The sequence below is a fragment of the Xenopus laevis genome, chromosome 9_10L, assembly GCF_017654675.1.
Source record: "Xenopus laevis strain J_2021 chromosome 9_10L, Xenopus_laevis_v10.1, whole genome shotgun sequence".
NCBI classification, from domain to species: Eukaryota; Metazoa; Chordata; class Amphibia; order Anura; family Pipidae; genus Xenopus; species Xenopus laevis.
The window spans coordinates 34,713,877-34,740,550 of record NC_054387.1 but is presented as its reverse complement, the minus strand read 5'-3'; the positions used below and the strand labels follow the sequence as shown (position 1 = coordinate 34,740,550).

The 26,674-nt window shown below is 41.2% G+C and overlaps 1 protein-coding gene across 1 annotated transcript; it reads right to left on the bottom strand.

Annotated features, from left to right (window-relative positions):
• Positions 1-12,868: 12,868 nt before the first annotated feature.
• On the bottom strand, positions 12,869-17,359 carry g6pc1.3.L (glucose-6-phosphatase, catalytic subunit 1, gene 3 L homeolog). Its single transcript, NM_001089833.1, has 5 exons — positions 17,093-17,359; positions 16,366-16,475; positions 15,662-15,770; positions 14,778-14,893; positions 12,869-14,267 (listed from the first exon to the last, which is right to left on the bottom strand). Exons 1-5 carry the CDS (start codon positions 17,320-17,322, stop codon positions 13,759-13,761), a joined length of 1,074 nt encoding a protein of 357 aa, NP_001083302.1. The 5' UTR covers positions 17,323-17,359; the 3' UTR covers positions 12,869-13,758.
• Positions 17,360-26,674: the final 9,315 nt, after the last annotated feature.

The window sequence follows — 26,674 nt, the reverse complement described above, 5'->3', positions numbered from 1 at the left end:
CAGGGCTAGCCATAGGAACCTCAGAACAGGGTTAGCCTATACCTTTAATCTGCCTGAATAGTGAAGAGGTAAGGCAACAGCCTACAATACACGAGTTCCTTGGTTCAAGCCCAGCAGAGGAATGATACCTTATGTAATCACATACCTGTAATAAAACTATATAGTGTGTAACTTTAGACCTTGGGCACAATGACTGTCGGGGGTTCTGTTGGATTGGGAAAGTAGTGGGAGAGAACTCTGACTGGCACATTTTAAAGGGGTAGTTCATCTTTAAGTTAACTCTATTATAGAATGGAAGATTCTAAGCAACTTTGCCATTGGTCTTCACTGTTTATTTTTTTATAGTTTTTTTTATTTGCCTTTTTCTTCTGACTCTTTCCAGTTTTCGAATGGGGGTCACTGAACCCACCTAAAAACAAATGCTCTGTAAGTCTACAAATGTATTGTTATTGATATTTTTTTATTACCCATCTTTCTATTCAGTCCCTCTCCTTTTTATATTCCAGTCTCTTATTAAAATCAATGCATGGTTGGTAGGGTAATTTGGTCAATTACTTATCATTCCCATTACCCAATAAATATACTTACAATCTAAATGTTAAGCTTCCCCATTACTCTAGTTTTGTAAGGAATACTCACCGTCTGGGCCTCCGATCTGGCTCCGGTCCTATCCAAGATGGAGGCGCCCATGGGCTCCACGTGGCATGCTCTGACGACGATGCGTCAAGCTTATGCAGTGTCTTGATGCCAGCGTGTCACAATGGACGCAGCATTATGACGCCCGGCGACGCAACGTCGAGACACAGCATCATGATGTCATCACGCCTGTTTGACGCCAAACTGGGCCTATATTAGACGCCAGAAGACTATAGACTTTGCCCAAATATAGATTCTTCTTACTGAGTTCCTGGGTGTGAGTTATTGTTGTCTTGATTGGATTCCTGTGTTTGACTTTGGCCTGTTATTGGCTATTGAACCTTGTTGCCTGGATTGACCCCTTTACCTGGACTTTGACTACCCTTTGGCTTAACCCTATTGATACCGCAAACTTCAGGACTATTTGCTTCCTCCTTGGTCCGTAACTCCAAACTGGCCTTTGGGCCATTACAATTTTTAAATTGTAATTATAGTCTAACACCACCATTTTACCTAATATAGTAAATCATTTTTATACTGTACATCTATAGAAAATATTTGTGTAGCGCTATAGTAAACTGACTTGTGCTAGGACAGTTTAGCTACTTTCCTTGGTGGGCTGGGACCACCGATGAGCTCTCTTTCTCAGGGGTAAGCCCTCGCAGTGGGGTGGAGGCAAGGGTGAAGTGTAACTGTAACCTGATGCGATAGCACAATGATGGGCGCCAGTAGTTCTTTAACAGTTGAACCAAGAACAATATTTATTGAACAATAGCACAGAGATCATTTAGCACATTGATCCACAATGGAGTATAGAACATACACAGCAGCATAAAGGAAGCATATACTCACAGCACGTATAGGCTGAATCTCCACAGGCTAGGGCAGGGATCCTCAACCAGTAGCTCGTGAGCAACATGTTGCTCTCCAACCTCTTGGATGTTGCTCCCAGTGTCCTCAAAGCAGGAGATTATTTTTGAATTCCTGGCTTGGAGGTAAGTTCTGATTGTATAAAAACCAGGTGCACTGCCAAACAGAGCCTCAATGTAGGTTGACAAGCCACATAGGGGCTACCAAATGGCCAATCACAGCACTTATTTGGCACCCCATGAACATTTTTCATGCTTGTGTTGCTCCCCAACTCCTTTTACTTCTGAATGTTGCTCACAGGTTCAAAAGGTTGGGGATCCCTGGGCTAGGGAATATACAGCAGAGAGTAAGTTGACAGCATGTGAAGGGTATTGCCCAGTTTTCAGGATATCTTCCAGTGGCAGACTAGGGGAACTCCTGATATCCCTATCTCAACACTTGGTTCCTTACTCGGGTCAGTAATACCCTGGGATCTTAATCCCTCTAATCTCCTCGGCGGAGCCTTGAGCTGCTCAACTGATTAACCTCTCTATCACTCCTAGAGCGATCTATAAAACGAGTATAGCTGTCTAATTACTAGGGCCAAGGCGCCTAGGGTCAGCACTACCCATTCCCTTCCAGCCTGCTTGGTTGGGCTAAAGCAATGGACCCAGAGCACATGGTTCCTAAACCTTTTATACTCTGGCACAGAGCCATCTGGTGTACACTGTGTGAACTGCAGGGGTTACATAAGCACAAGGTCCCCATAAGGACCCACTGAGGTGTCCATATTACTAGGGATGTGCCTGTCTGTAAAGTGTAAGGGTGTCTAAGATTTTCACATCCCTACATTTGTAAAATGGAAACATATTTTATATCCTAACCTAAAAATCTATTTGTACATCCTTCTACTCTTTAGTTCTAAACAGTTGCAGCAGAAGATGATGATGGTTCCCACACAACAGCAGATTCTTCAGAGATGGTGGAGATGAACATAGTTGTTTGCAGTCAATGTCACATTGCACTTACTCCTGGTGCTGGGATATTGGCATGAAACCCCTTATACGGTAGGACAGTGTTACTACTGTCATTGTCATCCAAAATGTCAAGGCTTTGCTGCAGTGAAAAAATCCAGCACATCGTGCAGAGCCTGATTCACTTGCAATGGGGCTTGGTGTTCTTCGGGACTTCTGCCTTGCACTTACTCAATGACACACAAGGTAGGGGCATATGAGGGGACACCCAGATAGAATGCAGCATGGTATAGACTTTGCACTGCATTTTGCAAATGTGCTTTGCTTAGACTCAAGGCAGTGGGCACAGTTCCCTGGTATAGCAAGGAAAAGGTATAAAAGACTTGGCTAAACTATTTCAGCCTGTTTTTTTGCAATGTGCACCTTTGCCCAGGGTCAGAAATGAGCCCTTCAGTGCTATATAATGAGCCCTTCAGTACAATATAAATAAAAGTACATTATATAAAAGTAGACACAGCGAGGACAAGTCAGATAATAAAAACAATAAATATACACAGTACAAAGAGCTCATATAAGGACATGGAGCATAAGTTCTATGTGGTAAGGGCCACAGTAGGAAGGAGGTCCCTGCCCCATAGAAAACAGCAATGAGTTCCTCCAAAAAATCAACCAAAAGTAATAAAAATGCAAAAATGTTTATTAGGACAAGTGTATGCTTTTTCTAGGGTCATATTGAACAAGATACAGGCTCATTTCACAAGGGCAAGTGCAGTTTTTAGACTTAAATCGCCCAAAATGGAGAATTCCATCATGACCCTTGCATCGCCTACCCTGTGCTCCCTTAGCTGACTAACAATTAAAATGTGTGACACAATCTTCTTTGGAGTGATACTGGCATGGCCGCCATCAGAAATCACGGGGCCCCGTACAACAAAAATTTCTAGGCCCCACTCACCACCACAGGCCTGCCCCAAAGACCCCACACACAAAAAAGCCACACAAACATGGGTGCTAAAAGCCCATTGATGGCCAGGGTCTCCCCCACAAGGTAAAAAAAAACATTGGTGACTAGCTCCTCCCCCTTACAAGTTACAAAAAACATTGGTGGTCAGGAGCCCCATAGAATTTTTTTTTAAAAATGGTCACCAGCCCCCCCACCATACAATTAAAAAAAACATTGGTGGTGAGGGGCCCCATAGAATATTTTAATATAACATTGGTGGCCAGGGGGCCAATAGGGTATTAAAATAATACATTGGTGGCCAGGGGTTTAATACAATTTGAAAAATAAACAAATTGGCGTTCAGTGGAACTTACCTTAGGTTCTTCTTCCTTGTCCTCAGCAATGACAACTTCTTTGGTTTCCTTTGGCTCTTTTCCGGGCTTTGGGTCTTTTTGTGGCTTCAGCTCTGGCTCCTTTCGTGGTTCCGGGGCTTTTCAGGGCTTTTTGTGGCTTCGGCTCTGCTCGCAGGTTTGGGTCTTCGGTGCTTTGGGACTTTGGCACTTTGAATCTTGTGGTAAACATAAATATACATGTGCAATAATATCATCTTAACAACAGTACAAAAAAATCACATCATGTTTATATAACAGTAAATGTTAATGCTGATAACAACAGAGACCCCCCCCCCGTTAGCCTTCCCTTTTGCAACAATGGCCCTTGATGTGCTCTAGCCGCAACCTCCTGGCTCAGAAAACCTGCCTCCCCTCCGTCTGTAACTCCAATAGCCGACTGGTATTTAGCGCTGTTTCCCAAGAGCCCAACCCATCTCCTGTAATAGGTTGCCACCAATCCAACCCACCTTAGGGGTTAAACCATTTCCCAAACACATCCCTTCTCATGGCACCTATGTGACACCTGGCTGCCTCTCTGGAGATATAATATAATATACACAAGTGTCTATATAAATAGACACTTGTACAATGTCCACTAAAGGGACCCACCATCAGCCCTTTCATCTGCAATTATTGTTATTAGTATACTTTGTTTATATAAATGTGATGACAAAATAAAGGATTTTTTTTAAAATCAGGAAACACAAAGTATAACTTTTTTAATTTCTTTTGGAAAAGACCTAAGTGTACATTTACTTCCACAAGTGCAGTGAGAAAAGTGCAATTTTGGGTGCAATTGCCATGTTTTTTTTTTTACCATAATGCAGCATTATTTCCCAGAATTCCGGAGTCATCGTGGTCACAAAGGGGTGATTGTTGCCGCAATTGCTCTACCATTACTGCAATTGTGTCCAATTCACACTGCAAATTTTCAGCTGGACATCAGTGGGGCAAGGCTGTCGGCTGGCACCATACATGCGCCAAAAAAGCTGCCGTCTCACCTTTAGGGCAGAGACACACGGTTGGACACTTTGGAAAACAAAGCGCTCCGAGTGCCACCCCCTGGTGATTTTGATTCTAGCCGGTGGGAAGGCAGGGGAATGCAGTTTGGGGAGATTAGTCGCCCCGAAGAAGAGGAGATTTGTTGCCATGCGAATAATCTCCCCAAATCTGACCGTATGTCTCTGCCCTTACTGAGGAATCCTTTGTGACTGTAACGACAGAGCCTGTTTCTTCTTCACTGACAATAACAGGGCTATTTTCCTTATCTCTGCACATTTTACTTAACTGCAACGTTGATGTTGCCAATCTGCTGAATTCAGCTGTGAGTTGCGGCCTTTAGATGGCCTCCTGGAGCAACACTTTCTTCATTCTTCCCCTTCTTCAGATCCTGTTCAGTCCAGATTGTTAGAAGAAAAACAGCAACTGATGAAAGGACGTAGTGAAACAACAAGAGGAGGATATTTTGTCACTGAACTGTCTGTAGAAAGATTTGTATGGCATGTCTTTCTGATCTATGTAAGTTTTTTCATAAAAAACCTAGTTTCTTCCTTGTTTCCTCCTTCTTTGCCTTGTGTTACTCCCTTAGTAGATTAGTGAGCCTGTGTTTTTCCCCTGTAAGCTATTGTTTGGAATGGTAGGGGACAGGCAGGGGCGCTCCGCCAATGAGGCGAGTTGAGGCACTCGCCTCAGATGGCAGCGCCCCCTTGGTTGCCAGGGGCGGAAAAAATGCCACTCCTGGTAACTAGGAGCCGAATTTCCGGTTTTAAACCCGGAAATTCGTCTCTTCTAGTGCACTAGCGACATGGACCTCCCGCTGACCCCCGGCCCATCCCTGACCATTATGACTCCAACTGGGCTCAAAAAATATTCTAATTGATGCCCCCAGTAAAGCACCAACTGAGGCAGATAGCACGACATGCTAACTCTAAGGGCACTGGTAACTGAGTGTTTGGCCAGCTGCAAGAACTCAACATTCTCTGTCGGCGTAATTGCCACCAGCCACATTCTCATGATTGGGTGATTCAACTGGCTAGCAATGCGATTTTAGGATAGACTTTTCAGTTCAAAGGTATTTCAGAGGGGGGGTTGCCTTCTAGGAGTGCAATTTCCCATGGGCAATATAACTCTTCATGCACCATTGTAGTTCTGTTTTTTTAATTGAAGTTGCCCCCTTTGCATGGTCAGGAGGCAACATCTCTAGGCAGAAGCACCCCTGTCTCCCATACGAGGTCCCAAATAGGTGGAAGTTTCATGAAGTACAAGTAAAAGTATGGTACCTGTTACACATGGGGTAACATGGGGTTTTCTGGATAAGGAATCTTTCCATAATTTGGATCTCCATACCTTGTCTACTTAAAAAACAGTTAAACATTAAACCCCCAATTAGATTGTTTTGCCTCCAATAAAGGTTTAGTTCTATCATAGTTGGGATCAAGAACATGGTACAGGTATGGGATCCGTTACCCGGAAACCCATTATCCAGACAGCTCTGAATTACAGAAAGGTCATCTCCCGTAGATTCCATTTTATTCAAATGATCCAAAAAATTTTCTGTAATAAGACATTACCTTGTACTTGATGCAAGATAAGATATACAGTAAGTAATCCTTATTGTAAGCACTATTGTGTTTATTTTATGTTTACATGATTTTATAGTAAAGGTATGGAGATCCAAATTATGAAAAAATTATCCAAAAACCCCAGGCCCAAACATTCTGGATAATGGGTCCCATACCTGTACTGTTTTAATATTACAGAGAAAAAGGATTTTGAATTAAATATGAATCATTTCATTAAAATTAAGTCTATAGGAGATTGCCATCCTGTAATTCAATGCTTTCTGCATAATGGGTTTTTTGGATCCCATTCCTGTAACTACTATGAATGAGCAATTTTCTCCCATTATTTTGCCTCAAGCATTGTAGTGTTCATGTTTGACATGTGCTCAGTAATCCCACTCATTTCTAGCAATAACATGATGTACTTAGTTGCATTGTTCTAACAGCCTCCTCCTTTTTCGTTCCTACATGCCTACGTGTCAGGAGAAGTTGTTTTTAAGAGATCAGGCCATGTCGTTTGCGAATAGGTGACAGGTCAGGAACGTATTTTTGAGCACACAGAATAAGTACAATGCTTGCAGGGTTAAGGTATGTAAGAAAGGAATTTCAAAAACATGTTTTATTGTTAACCGTATGTTCTTGTTTGTGTTTTCTGGGAGAAAGATGTGTTTTTTGCAGAAAGAAGGTCAAACCATAAATCTTATCAAAGGTGAAACCCTTTATTAAATATTCCCCCAAATATCACCATAGCTTTCCAGAGGTGAGATCCAGAGCTTTCTATTCATTTATCTAGGTTATATAAATGAATAGAAAGCTCTGGATCTCACCTCTGGAAAGCTATGGTGAACTCTACCTTTTGAAAAATATGTTCCTTCACGTCATAGACTATGTTGGTATCAGTAGTGCTGGACCCATGAGTTCAGTTTCATATCTACGTCCCCCCTATGTTGGTTGGTTTTCTGCCTACAATCTTGCCCAAAATCAAGCTTGCAGGTTTACTAGATCCTCACAGTATGTGCAGCAGAGCTAGGCCAAGTAGTATTAGTGTCTGCCTGAGGCCAGAGCACAGAAGGGCATTAAAGAAGAAGAATCAACAAGCTTTCCTTTTGCCATTCGTTGAGATAAAAATACGACTTTATTTCATCATATTAAAAACGTCCACATCCTGATGTTTTTTGTATCCTAAGACATAGTCATAGGCATCCAAGTCAAGCCCCATGAATCATCCTCCCTCTGATTCCCCACAACTCAAGGCCCATCTGCCTACCACTAGTGTTGGCTTTGCCCAAGGCAACTTGGCCCATGCCCTGACTACTTAGAGCTAAAGGTTCTACTAGTTGTATAACTACCATACGGCAGACCATGGTATCTGCTAAATAGTAGTATTACTATAAATAAAATATGACGCAAATATGAGTTGTGGGGTGGGCGAGACAAGGAGATAGGAATGTGTGGGGTGGTCAGGGCATGGACACTGTGACTGTGCACAATGGGCCCCCCTGAAGATTTTTTGCAGGGGATGGGGGGCCAGTCATAGTTACACTACTGGGTTCTACCATTAGAAAGCAGGTGCAGTCACTCTAGGGACCAGACACTTTTAAAAGGCAGTTAAATTCCAAATTTGTAAATAGAAATGTTTTTCAGGTTATTTTCTGTGAACCTGTCTGAACTTTTTGTTTGTTCTTGTTTTTACCCAGCCCATGTGCCTTCTGGAGGGACAGGTATTCTGTGTAACCATGTTCTGTGCTCTGGTTCTCAGCGTTGGTTCAGTCCCTTTGTCAGTCACTTCCTTTCTATCACCATGAAATGTGTTACTCTGGGCCCACTCTATGAACAGGGAACCTTAGTTAACCCTACGTGTCTTTGTTTAAAATATTTAATTTTTGCAATAAACCTACATATTACAAGTCAACTGTTGAGAAAAAATGCTGCTTTGAGATCGGTATTCAGGAGGGACCACTCGGTCCCACCAAGTCATGACAGAGAAGGATAAGTCAATAAATAAACATAACAAACATCAATAACATTAAAATAAATAGACTGCTTTTTTCATAATAACAACTTACATTTTTCATCCCTTGAACCAAACATGCCTTTGTTTATTCATAAGTTAAAGCAGGAATGATAGCTTAGAGGCAACTTTTTTGACACACTCATGTGGCAAACTTCTCATAAAAGGAGAGTAGAAAGCTTGCTCAGCATCCCATACAATAGCTTTGGAAGGGTCCCTTAGACAGGAAGAACATTGCAGGCAGGGTTATGATACACCTGGGTACACACAGCCGTAGAACAGGAAGCCTGGAGCACATGCCTGACCTGGTGAGGAAAACACAGGGAACATTTGTTTCCAATCTAAAAACATAAATCAAATTGAAAGCCAAGACTTATGGCTTATCTACTCACATTGGTGCTCATAGCGACCAATGAACAGTTTGTTGTGATCAGTCTACTAAATAAAAGCAAAAATCTGCATCAGAATTAATACATTTTAATAAACTTAAAGGAGAACTAAACCCTAAAAATTAATATAACTAAAAATGCCATCTTTTATATACTGCACTTATTGCACCAGCCTAAAGTTTCAGCTTGTCAATAGCAGCAATGATCCAGGACTACAAGCTTGTCACAGGGGGTCACCATCTTGGAAAATGTCTGTGACACTCACATGCTCAGTGGGCTCTGAGCAGCTGTTGAGAAGCTAAGCTTAGGGGTCTTCATAAATTATCGAGCAGAAAATGAGGTTGGTCTGTAATATAAGATGATGCAACAGAACTGATTATTAAATTCTGATGCTAGTTGCACTGGTTTCTGTGCTGCAATGTAGTAATTATCTGTATTAATTACTAATCAGTCTTATATTGTGACATTTCTATTCTATGTGTACTGTATATTGTGAGTGGATCCCTAAGCTCAGTAAGTGACAGCAACACAGAGCATGTGCAGTGCATCAGCAGAAAAGAAGATTGGGAGCTACTGGGGCATCTTTGGAGACACAGATCTTTACTGCTAAACGGCTGTGGTTGCCTTGGGCTAGTACAGAAGCCCAAAACATAATGGGGCAAATTCACTAAGATGCGAAGCGCCGAACGCTAGCGTTAATTCGCTAGCGTTTGGCATTTTCGCTACTGCGCAAATTCACTAACGAACGCTGGCGTAGTTTCGCTAGTGTTACTGCGCAACCTTACGCCAGGCGAAGTTTCGCTAGCGACAAAACTACGCAAATTCACTAACTTGCGCAGTGTACTTTTACGCTAGACTTCCTTCGCCACCTCAGACCTGGCGAAGCGCAATAGAGTAGATAGGGATTGTTTAAAAAAAAGTCAATTTTTTTTCTAAGTCTCAAAAAAAAGCTGGCGTGTTTTCTACATGATGGCTGATAGGCTGAAAAAGATCGAAAATTTTTTGGGGCTCCCCTTCCTCCCCCCTACATTTCCTGACTCATGGCAACTTACCTAGACAGTGGGCACATGTGTAGGGCAAAATAAAATTTTTATTTGCAGATTTGAAGGTTTTCTAGGCATTTGTAGTGCAGATACGTGTTCCTCCATTGAAATTTGAATTTCGCGCCGTATGCAAATTAGCCTTCGCTAGCGTAACTTCGCTTTATATAGCGAATCAACGCTAGCGCAACTTCGCAACCTTACGCTACCCCTGTGCGCAACTTCTGATTTTAGTGAATTTGCGGAGCCCTGGCGAAACTACGCCTGGCGAAGTGCGGCGAAGTGCGGCGAAGTGCGGCGAAGTGGCGCCTGGCGCAACTTCGCATCTTAGTGAATTTGCCCCAATGTACTTAATTTCTAGCCTACTTCGTATAATCCAAAAAAGTGGAGGTTTTCATCCGATAATCCAAAAAAATCCAGTTTTGACAGCGAAAATCCAATTTTTTAATTGTATGATACAAATTGACAATAAATTTTGTCAATGCGTGGAAGGGAGTTTGGTCGACTTTGTTATCATAAAAAAAATGAGATAAAAGAAGTTTTAGTAAATAAGCCCCCAAATATTTTAGTACTATAAGAAAACATATTAAAACTATTTGTAACTCAGATCTAATTCTCTGAAAGCATTAGAAGAATGTTCCAATCTCTAAGTCATTGACATTAATATGAATAGAGACAATTGGGTCTCTCTGGCCTGTAGAGTATTTACACAAACTTTCTGTCTGCCCAATGTCCTCTTAGATTTCAAGCATCTTAATTCTCATTTGCGAAGCTGGGTGAAGTGTGCAAAGTGCAAAAAGAGGGCTGCGATTGGCAATTTCTTTGCAAATGGCCACAGGCCTTTCTGCATTGATTGTCAGCACAGAGACATGCGGTGCAGCCTTTGGATCCAGCACTGACTGCATAAGTGCAGGATCCAAGATAGTCAGGTGGCCCCTGCCTTGTTTGTGATTCAGACGTACAAAGTAAGGAATGCCAGGCTCTGAATGCTGAAAACTGGGATCCGGGGTATTTCAGTAGAAGCGTCATGTCACAATCTTCTTCCTCTTCTTAGACCTTCTCTCTGATTCCCAGCCAGTTCACATGCACAATAGAGTTAAAAGCTGGCTTTTTGCTTCTAAGTTTGGCTTTTTACTCGAGTGCACACAAAAATGTGGACGAGAATAGTAAAAACAAAATAGATCCGAATGTGGCTTTCAGTAAATGGGAGCACTTGTCTGGGGTATAAGGAAAGCAATCAAAATCACTGGAGGGAGCCTAAAATTTCGTCAGACTGGGCCAGTGGCACACGGGGAAAAAACTTGGTGGGCCCCGGCCCTTATGGGCCACAGCCAGCCCAGACCTGCTCCCACGATGGGCTGCACTGCTGCATTGTGCATGCGTGCGGCAAGTCGCACATGCGAACAGCTGGGGAGCACGGTCTAAAAAGTCAGGAGGGGGCCCGTGACTGCCAGGAGGGCCCTTCGGGTTGCCTCCCCGGTGGGCCCCAATGCTCCAGTCCGACCCTGTCCCAAACTGAAAATTTGCATGTAAGTAAATATGCACCTTGGTCTCAATATTTCTGTGATCTGCTCATATACCCATAACTACTTCTACATTACAGTCTTGCAATTCTCCAGTTCCCATCACTCACCTTCAGGTGCTCTGAATTCTTGCATGCCTTTTTACTTGTGTAAATTCTGATGTCATAGCTGCAGGTATTTGTTCTTTTCAGCAAAGGGGGTTAAAAGAGAACTAAACCCTGAAAATTGATATTAGAAATGCCATATTTTATTTAATGTTATTTTTGCTGGCCTAAAAGTTTAGGTGGGACAATAATGCTTCAGGCCTAAAAAGTTGTGCACAGGAGCTCCCCATCTTGGATTTTGTAAGTAGTGTCAGTGAAACTGCACATGCTCAGTGAGCTCTGAGCAGCTGTTGAGAAGCTAAACTTAAGGGGAGTCACAAATCATCAAGCAGAAAATGAGGTGCGTCTGTCACAGAAGCAGATGCTACAGGGCTGATTATTCCATTCTGATGCAAATTGTGCCAGTTTCTGAGCTGCTGTGTAATGAGAATCTGAATTGATCACTAATACATCTTGTATTGTGACATTGATATTCTATATATAAAGTATATTGTGAGTTGCTCCCTAAGCTCAGTAAGTGACAGCAGCACAGAGAAAAGAAGATGGGGAGCTACTGGGGCATCTTCAGAGTCTGTGGTTGCATTGGGCTGGTACAGAACACCAAACAGTGTCGGACTGGCCCCCTGGTACCAGGAAAACTCCCGGTGGCCCAGGTGTCAGTGGGCCCTCCTGCTTCAAAATATTTGGCTATTTCATGGCCATTCCCTATTTCTATGAGAATAAAGAGGTTAAATAGATGGAATAATAGATTATATGTAAAGAAAAGAGACTAGGAGAATAGAAATTGAGTAAGGAGAGGAAGAAAATAATACTTAGAGTGGGCCCCTGGTCTAAAGTTTTTTGGGTGGGCCCCTGGTCGTATGGTTTTTGCTGGGGCCCTGGTGTCCCAGTTAGACGCTGACCCCAAAACATGATGTGCAACATTTCTAGTCTACTTCTTTGTTAATCTTTAGTTCACCTTTAATATTGCAACACCGTGCTTTCCAACAGTGTAACTAGTGTGCACTGGGCCCCCTGGAAAGAAATCTTCAGAGATCCCTTCCCGGCCCCCTGCCCGCTCACACCCCAAGCCCTGCCGGCATCTTCCTTACACTGTATCCTTCCTCACGGCTACCAGGTAAGAGTGCAGCCGGGCAGGGGGGGAATTTTTTTTACTGCTATAGACCTGCTAGCAGACCTGGTGGTCAGGCCCCCCTCCGCAACTGTGGGCTCTGCTTCCTCTATATTTAATGGTGCTTTCCCTCCATCCATGCTTTTTCATGAATCTGCCTGCTTGTTGTCATCTGGAAGGGGACAGTAGCCAGCCCACCATTAGGAAACAGATTGGAAGCGAGATTCCATCTTTTAGCCCATCTATTTATTCAATAAATAACAGGGGCTTTCACAAGCTAATCTTTTAATGGTATGTTATATATTTCAAAGAAGGAAAGCAATCACAACAAATGATTTATTTTAAAAAAACAAATTTATTTGCATAAACCAACAGAACAACTAAAATGTCATTCGAAATTTGGATCAAAGAATTTTTTGATCTAAAAATGTTTCAAAACAAACAGCCATACATTCTAGCTTACATCTCTTTTCACATTTTCGTATCACAAACTTGTGACTTGAACACAGAATAAAAAAACTAGTACAATGCAAATCACCCCTGAGAGGTATATAAAAAAATATATGTTTTTCTGGGTCAATAACCTAAACCAAAAAAAAAAACCATGCCACACTTGACTTTGTTACCCACCTCCGTACATTCTATACTAATGATGTATGGTGGGGTATTTCTTAGTACCATACATAAAACCCACCCATGCTTCCTACAGGGCTGGAATGATCAAAAAATAACACTGTTAGCTGTCATCTTCCCATGAGTTTAGGAGACTTTGCACATTGTAGAGTAATATCAAGTATTCACAGACTCTAGCACCTGAAAGCATGAAATGTAGCCAACCGTAGCATGAAATGTTGCCTTCTATAAGATATAATTATTCATGCTACCTTTTAAATACTCCAAATGACCCTTCACCATAGGCCTGTAGAAATGTAACCCCATGCCCTTCAGACACTTCTTTATTGGCATTTAGAAAAGACCTCAGATAACCTTATAGATAGCCAATGCTGGGGTGCAGCTATTTTTCAAGTTCATTACCTAGTAGAAGGCATCTCTTGACATGTTCTTGCTTTTAAAGTTGCAAAAACTTGACTTCAGTGCAAGACCTATTTACAAGTATGGAATGGCCTCTCTACCCTGGATGGTACTCTCCATATGTACATGTAGGCAGAGCACTGCAGAATGTAGAAACTTAGTAAATTTAGTAAAGAGAGGTCATGCCATAGTCTTATAAAACTTTCTCTTTCCTGTTTACAATCTGTGATATACAGTACGGGATTATTGCTACACATGTCAATGGAACTGCTGCACTTTTGCAAAAGGACAAAGAGTAAAAGAGCATCTCCACTTTGGTGGGTGGTTTAAAGCTGTCGAAAAGGTGGAGGACAAGCAATGAGGCTATAATACAGCCTAGGCGATAGCTGAAGCGCCTGCTGTGTTTCCCCTGACAGCTGTCTTTGTACATTTGCGAGTTAAGGGCCAACCCCAAGCCAAAGAAGATACCCAGGTTCCTAAGGAGTCCGGCGAATGGAGTTGTATCAATGTGGATCCACTCGGGTTGGGAGCACCATCTCTTGGCCTTTTGTAGTGTCCACAGCAAGTCCACGCCAACAATTTTTAACACCAGGTAAAATCCCAGAGCGAAGCAAAACAGGAACAGAGTAGTGTATATATACTTATTCAGATTGGCCTTGTAAATGGATTGGATGTGTTCAAATACTTCAGCCACCACCATGCCTTTAATGTAAATAAAAAAGTTGTAAGAAATAAGTATCCACACCTGAATTCTATCCAATAGCAGCTTTACAGATCAAGGAAAAAATGGATGAATGCCTCTAGTTATTACAGCTAGTAGAACTACACCATTTGCAATTCACGTGTATTGCGTTTTCATGTTTTTTTCTAATTATTTGATCATGTGAATATAATGTATAGATTCAGCATGGCCTAGTAGCACTGCCCCTTCATTATTACTAAATGCGGGCTTGGCCTATATCTTTGCATTAAGTTACAGAATTCCATGACAATGAAAATGCGATGCCTTTCCTGGTGAAGTGCTGGTCCTGGTACGTTGTTTTGTACGTACCACTGGTTATAATGTGTGTGGTGCTAACAAACACATGTAGGAAGACTTTTTTTTTACAGCTCTACGTGTTTTTTGCTAACATTGCAACTTATTAGCCAAATACCTGACACAGCAGAACATTGAGTGAGCAAGAGCCTTGTTTTCCATACCGGGTTACTGACCTGCAATTACTCCACAGATAACTTGATGTGGAAAATGAGCAGCAAGGAAGACTCGGGACAAACAAACACAAGCCTGAATCATCCAGAAACCAGACCACAGAAGGGCTTGAAAACATCTAGTTTGAAATAAAGAGACAACCGTTATATGGGCAGCTATGCTCAGACACATATGTAACATCAAACCTCTCTCCCTATTATTTTAACTCTACACATGTCAATATGAAAAACAGAAATTCGGTTTCATGGAAAATAATTAAGTTTTGCCGTCTTTTATAACCTGCCTAAACAAAGCTCACCCCTGGTATGTTGGATTCAGTGGATAATACAAACGCTTGAACCTCAGCCCTATAGAGAAAACTACACTCATTTTCAACCACATCTCTATTCAACATCATGCACGCTTGCTGAACATGCAGATAAATGGGCAGATTCACTAGAGTTTACTTAATTTATTAAAGGGTATATGAAAGAGTTTTCTCCTTTTTTTGTAGATCTTGTCCCAAATACAGTTTTTTTCCAGCAATGCAAGAAATTCTCACATTTGTGAAATGTATACCATGTTCACTAATGGGTTCTAATGGGTTCTTCAACTTCATTGATAAAGCTAAAAAAAATCATAAAAAATCTAAAGTGTTGAGAAATTCTCAAACTGGGCTTGTAAATGCTTCCAATCAACATTTAGAACATTTTAATTGCCTTAAATCACAATGTATGCAAAACAAATAACTGAGCAGATGCCAATGTAGATAACATAACATTGTATTAAAAGCATTTTCACATATACAGTATAGAACATAAAGAACAGCTCAAATGCCTTTTTGGGATGTTAAAGCTGTAAATACTACTAACTGGCACTAGAAAGTCAGATAAATATAAAGACTTACCTCTTTTGGAAACTGAAGGATTTATTTTTCTTTAGGAGAAGAGTAATCAGGGCAGTTACCACCACATAGTAAATGCCTGCAGATCCCATTGCATGTCCTGAAGGACTTCCTGAGAAGAGAAGACCAAATAAATCCCAGATAAGGAATGGCCATGGTATCAATGAACGGAACAAAACGGATTTGAACCGGAGAGTTTCATCATAGATTCAGGGAAATTTCAAAGAATTACGCTAGCTTTGGCAAATGGGCCAGTTCATCAGAATGTGTTCAACGTCTTGGAGCAGTTGAGCTCCATTCTATGCTATTGGGTGTTAGAGCTCAGTGGTGGCATAGAGTTTTATTTAGCTATAAAAATTAAGATATACTGAGTTAAAATGAACACAAGTTAATGAGCGGCATAACCATTTGGTAAAAGTGTTTTTCCTTGCTTGAGCAAATGAAATGTGCAGTCAAAAAATGTTGGGTTGAGGAACACTTCAGGCACTCAAATGCTTGTGTGATTTCTGCTACAATATATGGAAGGGTGACTGTGCCACCATCCCCGGCAGTGTAGCCAATCAGGCAAAGCCTTCCAGTGATGCCACCCTCTTCCTGTGTAGGCTAATAGCACAGGTATGCCTAGCTCTCATTTGGTTGAGATAAGATATTATGCTTGAATATGTATGCACCTGTAATAAATAGGCAATAAATATGTAGCCTCTTACCTGGACCTGTCTCACAGGTGACAGGAAACTGTTGTATGGCTGGAGCAGACATGTTGTTGTAATAATCTGTGTCGTGCACCCACCAGTACGGCCTCTGGCCAAATAGGATCCTAGAAAAGAAAATAATAATCATGAAACAAATGGCTAAGGCTATTCATGCCATCAGCCCAGGCAACAAAGGCAGCCATCGTAATTATCCATGTGCATTATTTACTACATTTATACCAATGTCCAACAGTAGATGATGGGTAGATCACCCAATACTGCATGCTAAAATATTTAAATGCATTTTGATGTGTTAGTCAACTTTCAGGACACATATATACTCAAAATGGATCTGGTGCCCTGTTTGCCTGTCCCCGCCTGCCCTGCCCTGCTGTTGTTGCTCCATCTGAGGCTGGTCAGTTGCTTATTTGTTTACCCATCTGTATGGTAATTAAATATGTGCCACCTTAGTAATTTGCGCATGTAGTAATTGTAATTCTCTTAACGAATTCTTCTCATTTCAAGCATTGTGTAAGCTACAGTTGTTGCAACCTTTTATTAAAAATACATTTCTGTGCTTTAAATATTTTTTTAGAGTTGGGCATTGAACCCAGGACCCCAGTGCTTTAACCAATAAGGTACCCAGAGATGCAAAAACATATTCCATTGCTCATTCTTTCAATGTTACTGCCAAATGTAGACTACAAAGACAAAATGCAATATTTTTGGGAGAATAACTTACCATTTGAAGACAAGGTTGAGCCAATCGCCGATCACAGCTACCCAGATGAGCTTGATCCCCACTGACTCACACAGATGGAACCAGATGGGGAACAGGATAAAGAAGGTGTTCCTGAGATCGGCAGCAAATGAGATGAATACGAACCAGTCTTGGGAGGTTTTATAGTTCACCTGAAGATACTGGACAATCTGAACTCCTGAGTGGTGGAGAGCATCCATTCCATTCTCCATTTCAGTGGATCTCTCTTACTCTTGAAGGTTGTTTACTGCATTCGCCCTCTCTTGATCTGATTCTAGCCTAAGTGCAGCTGCCTTTTATATGGTCTGCAGCTCCAGCAGTTTTGAACAGTTTTGAACTCTGACCCCCTCTTGAACATCCCTGTAGTAACACATTGTTGACAAAATTGAAAGCATGACGCAGGTAGGGGCTGAGGGCTAAAAAGTGCAGAGCGGTGTCATGTTACTGTCATATTATGGAGAAATGGTGAAAATAGCCTTGTTGACAAGGCAGGGGCATAGTCTATTCCTCAGATGGGTGTAGCTCAGAGCTTCTGGTTTATGTAGAATATGCTGAGCTAACCAGTCTAAGCTTTATCTTGCGTGTTTGCTGATTCAAATTAAAACGTTGTGTTCTTGCTGGTAATAATGACGAGTCTGCTGAAATAAGACATTGATGGAAGGAAAGCCTATATATTTAGTAACTAAACAAACAGCCTACTTTTAGCATCATAAGTACAGCAGAATGCTCAGTCATCAAGAAAAGGTATTAATATTGGTGTATTACAATCTGATTATTTCTTAAGGTGGCCATACACGGGCAGATAAAGCTGCCGATATTGGTCGTTTGGACCGATTTGACAGCTTATCTGCCCGTGTATGGGGGCTTCCCGATAGATATCTGGCCACGATATCGATCGGGAAGGTTTGATTTTTACCCGACCGACCCGTCGGAGCCGAACGGCCGAACGCTCGAATTACCCCCGATATAGGCACGCAGTTTAGTGGCATATCGGGGAAAGATCCGCTCATTTGGCGATGTCGCCAAACGAGCGGATCTTTCAGTCTATGGCCACCTTTAGTTGTCCTAACAAACAATTTTAAAGGGTTTATTTGGCTCTTATAAAAAATGTAATTTGCTTCTGAAAATTACTAGGGCTCATTTACAAACTCATCCACAAGGGGCTCTAAAATAGCAATGGAGATTACATATTACATATTAATAGTGATGGGCGAATTTATTCACCAGGCGCGAATTTGCGGCGAATTTGCGCAATTCGCCGCCAGTGAATAAATTCGCGAAACGCCCGCGAAAATTCGTGGCAAAAAATTCGTCGGCGTCAAAAAAATTTTTTAAAAAAAAACGGGCGCCGGCGTCAAAAACGAGACGCAGGCGCCGTATTTTGAAGAAAAAATGTTGTCAGTATCAGAACTGCATTAATATGAAGCGTTTTGCGAAATAAACAGCGCAAATTCGCCCATCACTACATATTAATGCAGTTCTGATACTGACAACATTTTTTCTTCAAAATATTAATGTACATTATGGGGGGTTACTTACTAAAGTCCGAATGGAAAAACCCCAAAAAATTTGAATTTTTTTTAATAGAAAATTTATTATACCCCGATGCTGCAAAAAGCCTGTATCCGAAAAGCCACCGTCTCAGACCTGTCAAGGTACTGTATAAGTCAATGGGAGAGGCACCTATCTTAAATTGAAGTTATCTGTGTTTTTGGGGGGTTTCGCCCGAAAATCCAATTTTTTTGAGGTTTTTGGGCAAAAACTCAGCGATTCAGGAAAATTCTAGCAATCCGAGTTTTCCCTCAATTTTATCGTATTTTTCCGCAATCCAATTAATTCAGGTTATTTTATTAATAAATAATACTTTTGAAAGTAATTGTTATTATAAGTTCTTAAAGGAGAAGGAAAGGCTTAATGCACTTGGGGGTGCCAAATGTTATGCACCCCGAAGTGATTGTATTCACTTACCTAAAAACCACCGGGCCGGTGCAGAAAACTGCACCGGCCCGGGGTTATACCAGTGAACACCACGGAGCGATCCTCTTCTGGCTTCTTCTTTCTTCAAATTTCCCAGGGCAAACGCATGCGCAGCAGCGCAAAGGAAAGAGGAAGAGGATTGATCCGTGGTGGTGCTCACTGGTATAACCCCGGGCCGGTGCAGTTTTCTGCTGATAGGAGCACCAGCCCGGGGTTTCAGGTAAATCAATACAATCACTTGGGGTTCCTAACATTTGGCACCCCCAAATGCACAAAGACTTTCCATCTCCTTTAAATCTGACTGATTTGCCAACCTGACCCTATCAGTTAGAGTTTCTAATACTAATGGATTACTGCTGCACAAATATGGCTGCCCCCAAATAGATGAACATGGGGACCAGATAGGTAATGTGAAAGCTTAAAGCAAATACTTTTATAGCAAAATTATAATTAGCATCCAATGACAATCTTATGATAGACATAAAACAGGTTTAATTTCTAGTATCAGTATCTGTTTAATGTGCTCCTGCACTTCTACATGGTTGCCATTGTCTCCATCCTGCCTTTTTGGATGAATGGTTCCAACTGTACTTATTGACACTAGGGAACCCTTGACCTCTCACCACCCTGGACTTGCCAGTAGTTACAGGATTCCTATGGCGTGTTGACTCAAGAGACGCACCAGACTTCAAATAAATTGTATGAGAAAAGCAGGCTCCAGAAGTAACACAAATGTTACACAACCTCCACTCAACTTGCACCTGATTTGTGTCATAACATAAGAGCAATTGCATCTGTTTTGAATGATCAGACACAATTGTGGTGGCCACAACTCAGAATTTAGCCATGGCTACACTGGAATTATGAGTATGGTGATTTGCTTCAGATATCATACTTTGCATACTGCACTTCCATTTTTAAATGACCCTTGCTGTTCCTAAATAGGGGCACAAAGGGCCCCTATAAATTTGCCACTTATAAAACATTGCATTTTTTTTAAATTATTTTTTAGTCTAATTAACATAGGGCTCATTTGTGATATTTAATGACTACATGTTTACATGTTTAAGTGCCCAAAATCTGATCCAAATGTACCCCCCCACCCTCATAGATTTACATGAATCTGGTTAGGATTATTTGTTGCATGTATGGTGGCCTAAGGATCTCCACTGATATATTTGTGCTACTGTTCATTAATCAGAAAGGTTTGAAATGCCATCTGTTGATTGACCATGTTGACCAGTGGTATATCAGCAGAATACATTTTCAAATGGGGAAGGGAAGTGAAGAGGAAGAGCATCTCCTATTTACTTCCTGCTGTTCTGTTATTTCAGGCTGTTGTCCCAAATAAAAGGAACAATAGAAAGGTAGCCATAATGTAAATAGGCCAACTTGCTGGACACTGAGCTGAATTGGTAGATGTATGTCTGTCTTTTGGATTTTACAGAAATGGCATATATGGCAGCTGGACCAAAATTCAAGAAAAAAAATAAAACATGCTTTGATGGAGATTTCATTGCTTTTTTTTAACATTTTCTTTTAAAGGATAACTTAATTCTAAATACTAATGTGGCTAGAAATGCCATGATTTATATACCAAATTTACTGTCTATAGGTTCAGCATCTCTATAACAGTAATGATCCAGGCCTTTGCAGTTATGCACAGGAGCTCACCATCTTGGAGTTTGTTAGGTGTGTCTGTGGCACTTCTCATGCTCAGTGTGCTCTGGGCAGCTGCTGAGAAGCTAAGCTTAGGGGTCGTCATAAATCATTAATTAAAAAATAGTTTCCATCGGTAATAGAAGCTGAGGCTACAAGGTGAATTATTACATTCTGATGCAGATTCTGATCCCCATCTGAATTTTCCATCAACCTTGTATAGTGACTTTTATATTCTATATATATTGGGGCAATCCACTAAAGGGTGAATTTTCGCATGAGAAGGCTCCGCCACACTTCACGCCACTTCACGCAGATTCGCTACCACTACACTAATTCACTAAAATGCGAAGTTGCGTCTCTGCAGCTGAACGCTGGCAAAGTTTTGTTAGCATAAATTCATCAGTGAGAGTATTTCATACAGGACTTTCCCTAACGCTCGTTTAGTATTCTTAGGCATAGGTCAATTTGAATAGGGCTGGTACATATAGGTCATTTATACTGTATGTCTTTTTAAGTGATGTTGGTACAAATGCTTGAAGTGGCCAATTTTTATTACAAATGTCCAAGGAAGCAAAATAAAGACAAAATAGATCCTCTAATGCCCTCTCTAAAACAAATTTGCCATGCCCCTCAAATGGTAAAAATTTTTAAAAACAAAGATTTTTAATAGTTACAACTTTTAAAGACAATCCCATTTTAAAATATGAAAAAACGCCAGAGTTTTGCATCATTTCCATGACTTTTCCAGCATACAGGATATGATGTCACTGACATAAGATTGAGACGGATGTAGCTTCATCTTATCAGTTCGTCAGGTCTAAGATGGCGAAGGAAACTCTGACGAAAGAAGTAACCTTTTGTAAAATGCACAGTGAATTTACCAAGTAACGATCATTTGCCTGATCGACAATTCAGCTGGTGATAGGTAGGGATGTAGCGAACTGCCGATTTGGTGTTCGCGAACGCCGTTCGCGAACACCGGCAAAAAATGTGAACGTTCGCGAACAGTTCGCGAACAGTTCGCGAACTTTGAACACCGCTAAAATCGTTCGATTCGAACGATCGAAGGATTTTAATCGTTCGATCGAAGGATTTTCATTCGAATCGAACGATCGAAGCCATTCGATCGAATGCTTTTCATTGGATCGAATGCTTACAATCGTTCGAACGAATGGAAATCGTTCGATTTTTAGCGGTCGAAGGAATTCGAATGGTCGAATGGTCGAACGATCGAACGCGAACTCAAACTGCGAACGTTCGCGAACATTCGGCGGACGCGAACGGTCGAAGTTCGCGCGAACTAGTTAGCGGGCGAACAGTTCGCTACATCCCTAGTGATAGGGTACGAAACTCAGTTAGCGACGGTCTCTTTCGCTAGCAAATTGTCTTCTACGCCTGTTAAGAAATTGGGGATGTCCCTGTGGATGGGATTTCTGGCAAATTTTTCTAGCAACAGCCACTTCACCCTTTAATAAATCTGCCCCACTGTATGTTGTAAGTTGGTCCCTAAGCTCAGTAAGTATCAGCAGCCCAGAGCATGTGCAGTGAATCAGCAGAATAAAAGATGGGGAGTTACTGGGGGCATCTTCATAGGATCAGATCTTTACTGCTAAAGGGATCTGGTTGCGTTGGACTTGAGCTGGTCAATACATATATATACATTAGATTTATACATGTTAGGGTTAGTACATTGCAAGGCACATGGGTCTTGTCAGGCTAACTATACAAAGAGACATCTGGATATGGAGTGCTTAACATTTTTTACTGGGATCCAGTTTCAATGATGCTCACAGCAACTGAAGTGGTGTTTGAGGACTTTTTAGTTTGAACCTTATAACATACATAAAGCATTAAAATCCAAATTCATTAATTTATTAGTAGAAGACCTTAGCACAGCTAATTCTAGTTAAGTACTTACGTTTATTCTTAAGTAGCTGACAGTATTCATTTTATTTAGTTTGGTGGGAAATCTAATTTAATCAGTGCAGAGTTTAGTATTTCTTCCTCTTAAATATTTCACAAAAGAAGGAAAGTATAATTAAGGATGTTCCTTTTCCCCTTTATATTTATATTGGGGTAGGCTTGGAAACCCACGGCTGCTTTAAACTTTAAATGAACAAATAAGGTGCCTATATGGAGTGCAGAGACCTGCGGATTCCCCCTTATATAGAGATAAGATGAAACAATAATGCAACAGCAGCAGTAGTGGGCAAAGTGCAAAAAAGAGCATATTTTGCATATGTTATACACTTTCCAAACTGCCCATATGATATTAAATGACTGCTATATCCACTGCTTACTGAAGGACATGAGGTGCAGGCATGCTACCCCAAGACCAACAGCAATTGGATCGGATAAACTGTATTCACAAATCTCTGCCTTTTCAGGAGTTGCTTACTGTATGTCAAAAATTATTGCTGCTGATGGGCTATCTATCCAGGACGGCCCTGGGCAACTGCACCTTTTCCCCATTTAGTAACAGGACCCTATGGAAACCTGGAACAAAATTTAATAGAACCTTCAAGATATTTGCTTTGCCAGGTTCCACCAGGGGACTAACCACACTAACACATGAATGCAGTAACCTTTATGTCAAATAATATACCCCTACTACACAGGTGCCTAACCAGCTAACTTGTACAGTGTTGAAAGGGCAACTTACAAACACACTCCTTCATGACTTACCAGTCTAGCCCAGTATAGCCAAAAGTATTTGGACACCTGCTTACCCAACATCTCATTCTCAAACCTAGGGTATTAACATGAATTGGTGATTCTGGAACATCCTCTAATTTCATCTCTTCTTGGAAGGCTTTATCCACTAGGCTTTGGAACATTGTTGGTGCTTGCATTCATATGTAAGAGTTTGGCAGTGATGTTTGGGTGATGGTTTGGGTGACCAGACCTGATTTGCATTAGTGTCCCAATTTATCTCGATGTTCACTTGACTCCCATCAAAACAAACCATTTCTGTATGGACCTTACTTTTTGCAATGGATACTATCCGTTGTCCCAAAGTATAAGGCATGGAATTGTCAAGAATGTCATTGTATTCTGTAGTGGCTCCTGTGTTGGCAATGATGGTCATGACTTAAGTAGACAGTTGTAAAAATTAGTTGGGGTTTCGAATAGATAAGAATTAATTTTATACAATACAAATGCCACCAACAAAAGAACTGAGAGACAATAACTATACCAAAGCTGTGCTATGTTTCTTAGATAACACAGATTCAAGACCTATTCCTTAACAAAGCCATTTCATATAGGATAAATTAATCTAGCTTTTCCCAAGCAGTTTCTTGGGAACCTCTTTCTCTGTCTCAGCAGTACATGCAGCGAGCACTCTCTTGGGTCACCAGAATCACAAGACTTACACGCTCTCCTGATTGATCAGCAGTTTGGCAGGAAGCTGGCAGTTCCTGTCTGGGCAAAGGTGCTCTGGGTCTCTCCTCAAAGCCGAGCTCAGCAGGAGCAGCTGGATGTAAGTTGCATAAACATGTTGCCGCTATGTAAAGCATAATATTAATAACAGAAGGCACTTCTGTTCTCCCAGTCACCTGAGGCAGCAAACCCAATTACCGGGTGGGATTGCTCATGTAGAACGTAATCATCCTTTGCACGTGTCAGTAATGTGCCCAAATGAAATAAATTCTTGTTAGACTCTTACTAACATTCTTAGTTAATATATCATACCGACTAGTAAGAAGTGGTTATACACAACCCGTGTGCTGAAAGCCAGTGTGTGCTCAATGCCATGCGGAACCAGCTTTGAGCCCTGCATGAGTAATTCCTAATTTCCTTTTCACAAGGTTTTCTTTGCAACTATAGTTGGTAAGAACAAAACGCTCATGTCATCCTCTGAAGATTTGCTGTTAAGTAGTTATTTGTAGATAAGAGGTCAAATTTGAACTGTATTTCCGGGCTACAAGTTTCCTTGTATTCAGTTCAGCAGTGTTATTTAAGGGAAAGGCAATGCATCAGGTTAACAGTTTCCAATTTGTTGTTTTGATCACCTGACCAATGGGGGTCATTTACTTTTTAATGAAGTTGCACAATGCTTATTTAACAGGCACTTGCTCCTCAGGGAATACTGCACTCTGCACCTTACACCAGATTGAGAAGTTGGTGCTGGGCAGAGCTCAGCATCTAGGGGCACTGTCTTTATTACCTACTAGAGCAGGGGTCCCCAACCTTTTTTTACCCATGAGCAACATTCAGATGTAAAAAAAGTTGGGGAGCAACGCAAGCATGAAAAATGTTCCTGGGGTGCCAAATAAGGACTGTGATTGGCTATTAGGTAGCCCCCTATGTGGTCTGTCAGTCTACATGAGGCTCAGTTTGTCAGTCCACCTGGTTTTATGCAACAAAACTTGCCTCCAAGCCGAGAATTCAAAAATAAGCTCCTGCTTTGAGGCCACTGGGAGCAACATCCAAGGAGTTGGGGAGCAACATGTTGCTCACGAACCACTGTTTGGAGATCACTGTACTAGAGGTAGGTGGTGTGAACAGAGCCCCCTTGTGGCCTGTGTCCTCTGACGATTATGTCATGTAGGTTATGTATTTTTCCAAATGTAGCAGGAAAACTTTTTTAAGCAATGCATAATGGAATGACATGGATGTCAGCACACACTAAAGACCCCATACACTCCATGTGTGGGGCCCTCCGACGGCTTCCCCAATCGATATCTGGCCGAAAGTATTGCCTCCATTCTGATCCCCTAGGGCCCACGATCGGATCAGCCCAATATCATCACCCTCAATTTGGGCAAATAGAGGAGAGATCCGCTCATTTGGCAACATCCCCAAATGAGCGGATCTCCGTGTGTATGGCCACCTTCAAGTTTCCCATACATGTTATGATCTGCTCAGTTGGAGATTTTGCTAGATAAGTGAATTCTAATTTGGTCACCGTGGTGGGGGGACAGGTTGGGGCTGATCTCATTATTTGGTCCTGATCACGTAGAGACCCATTTGGACTGTGACCGCTTCATAGAGACCCATTTGGAGAGCATGTCCTGCATCTAGATCTAACCCAACATGATTCTCTAGCCAGCCTGAGTGATATCTGATACAGCCCCAATTAGATATTGATTGTGCAACTAGCCAATAATCTGCCAACGAGTGGCCAAGTGCATGACCAGTATAACAATAGGACATAGATGTTAAAGATTTGAAATTCAACACTGAGTGCTTCCAGCTGAAAAGATAATGAGAAACTAAGGGTGTCAGAGCCAATTTTTATGCTATTGGAAGTGGGGTGTTGGTCTATAATACCAACAACAATAATAAAATAATAATAATAATAATATAATTCTTCTCTGCTTCTTATTGTCTTTGTCTACCCATGATGTTCCTAACAGGGAATGGAAATTACTCCATGTTGCACGGGGCTTTGCATTTAGACTAAACAGTTGAACTAGATTTAACTAGATATATATCTTTTTTTCGTCCTAAATTACTATGTTACCCATGTGGGCATCATGACTAGAAGAACTAACTTTATATTTATACAAATTTTTATATATAAAGGAACATGCTATATTCTATAATGGACTATGGTATGTAATGGCCTATACCGATAGTATTATCTATAAACACAAACAATGGTTTATTTAGACACATGAACACTTTCAATGTCTATCTCAGTCTTTGATGAAACACACAATGTGGGTAGCTCCAGGGTTCCCCAATGTCAACAGGCACACTTGCACACTTGCAAACTATTTAATACAACTAAATGGAGGTTCAAGTAGCATATTAAAATAATTTAGTGTTATATTTTTATTTTATTATTAACACATATTTAGAAAGTGCCAACATATTCAGCAGTGTTGCATAATAAATGAGTGTATACACTGAACATACAAATTGCATACAAGAGTTAAAAAGACTCTGCTCAAAAGAGCTTACTGTTTAGTGAATAAG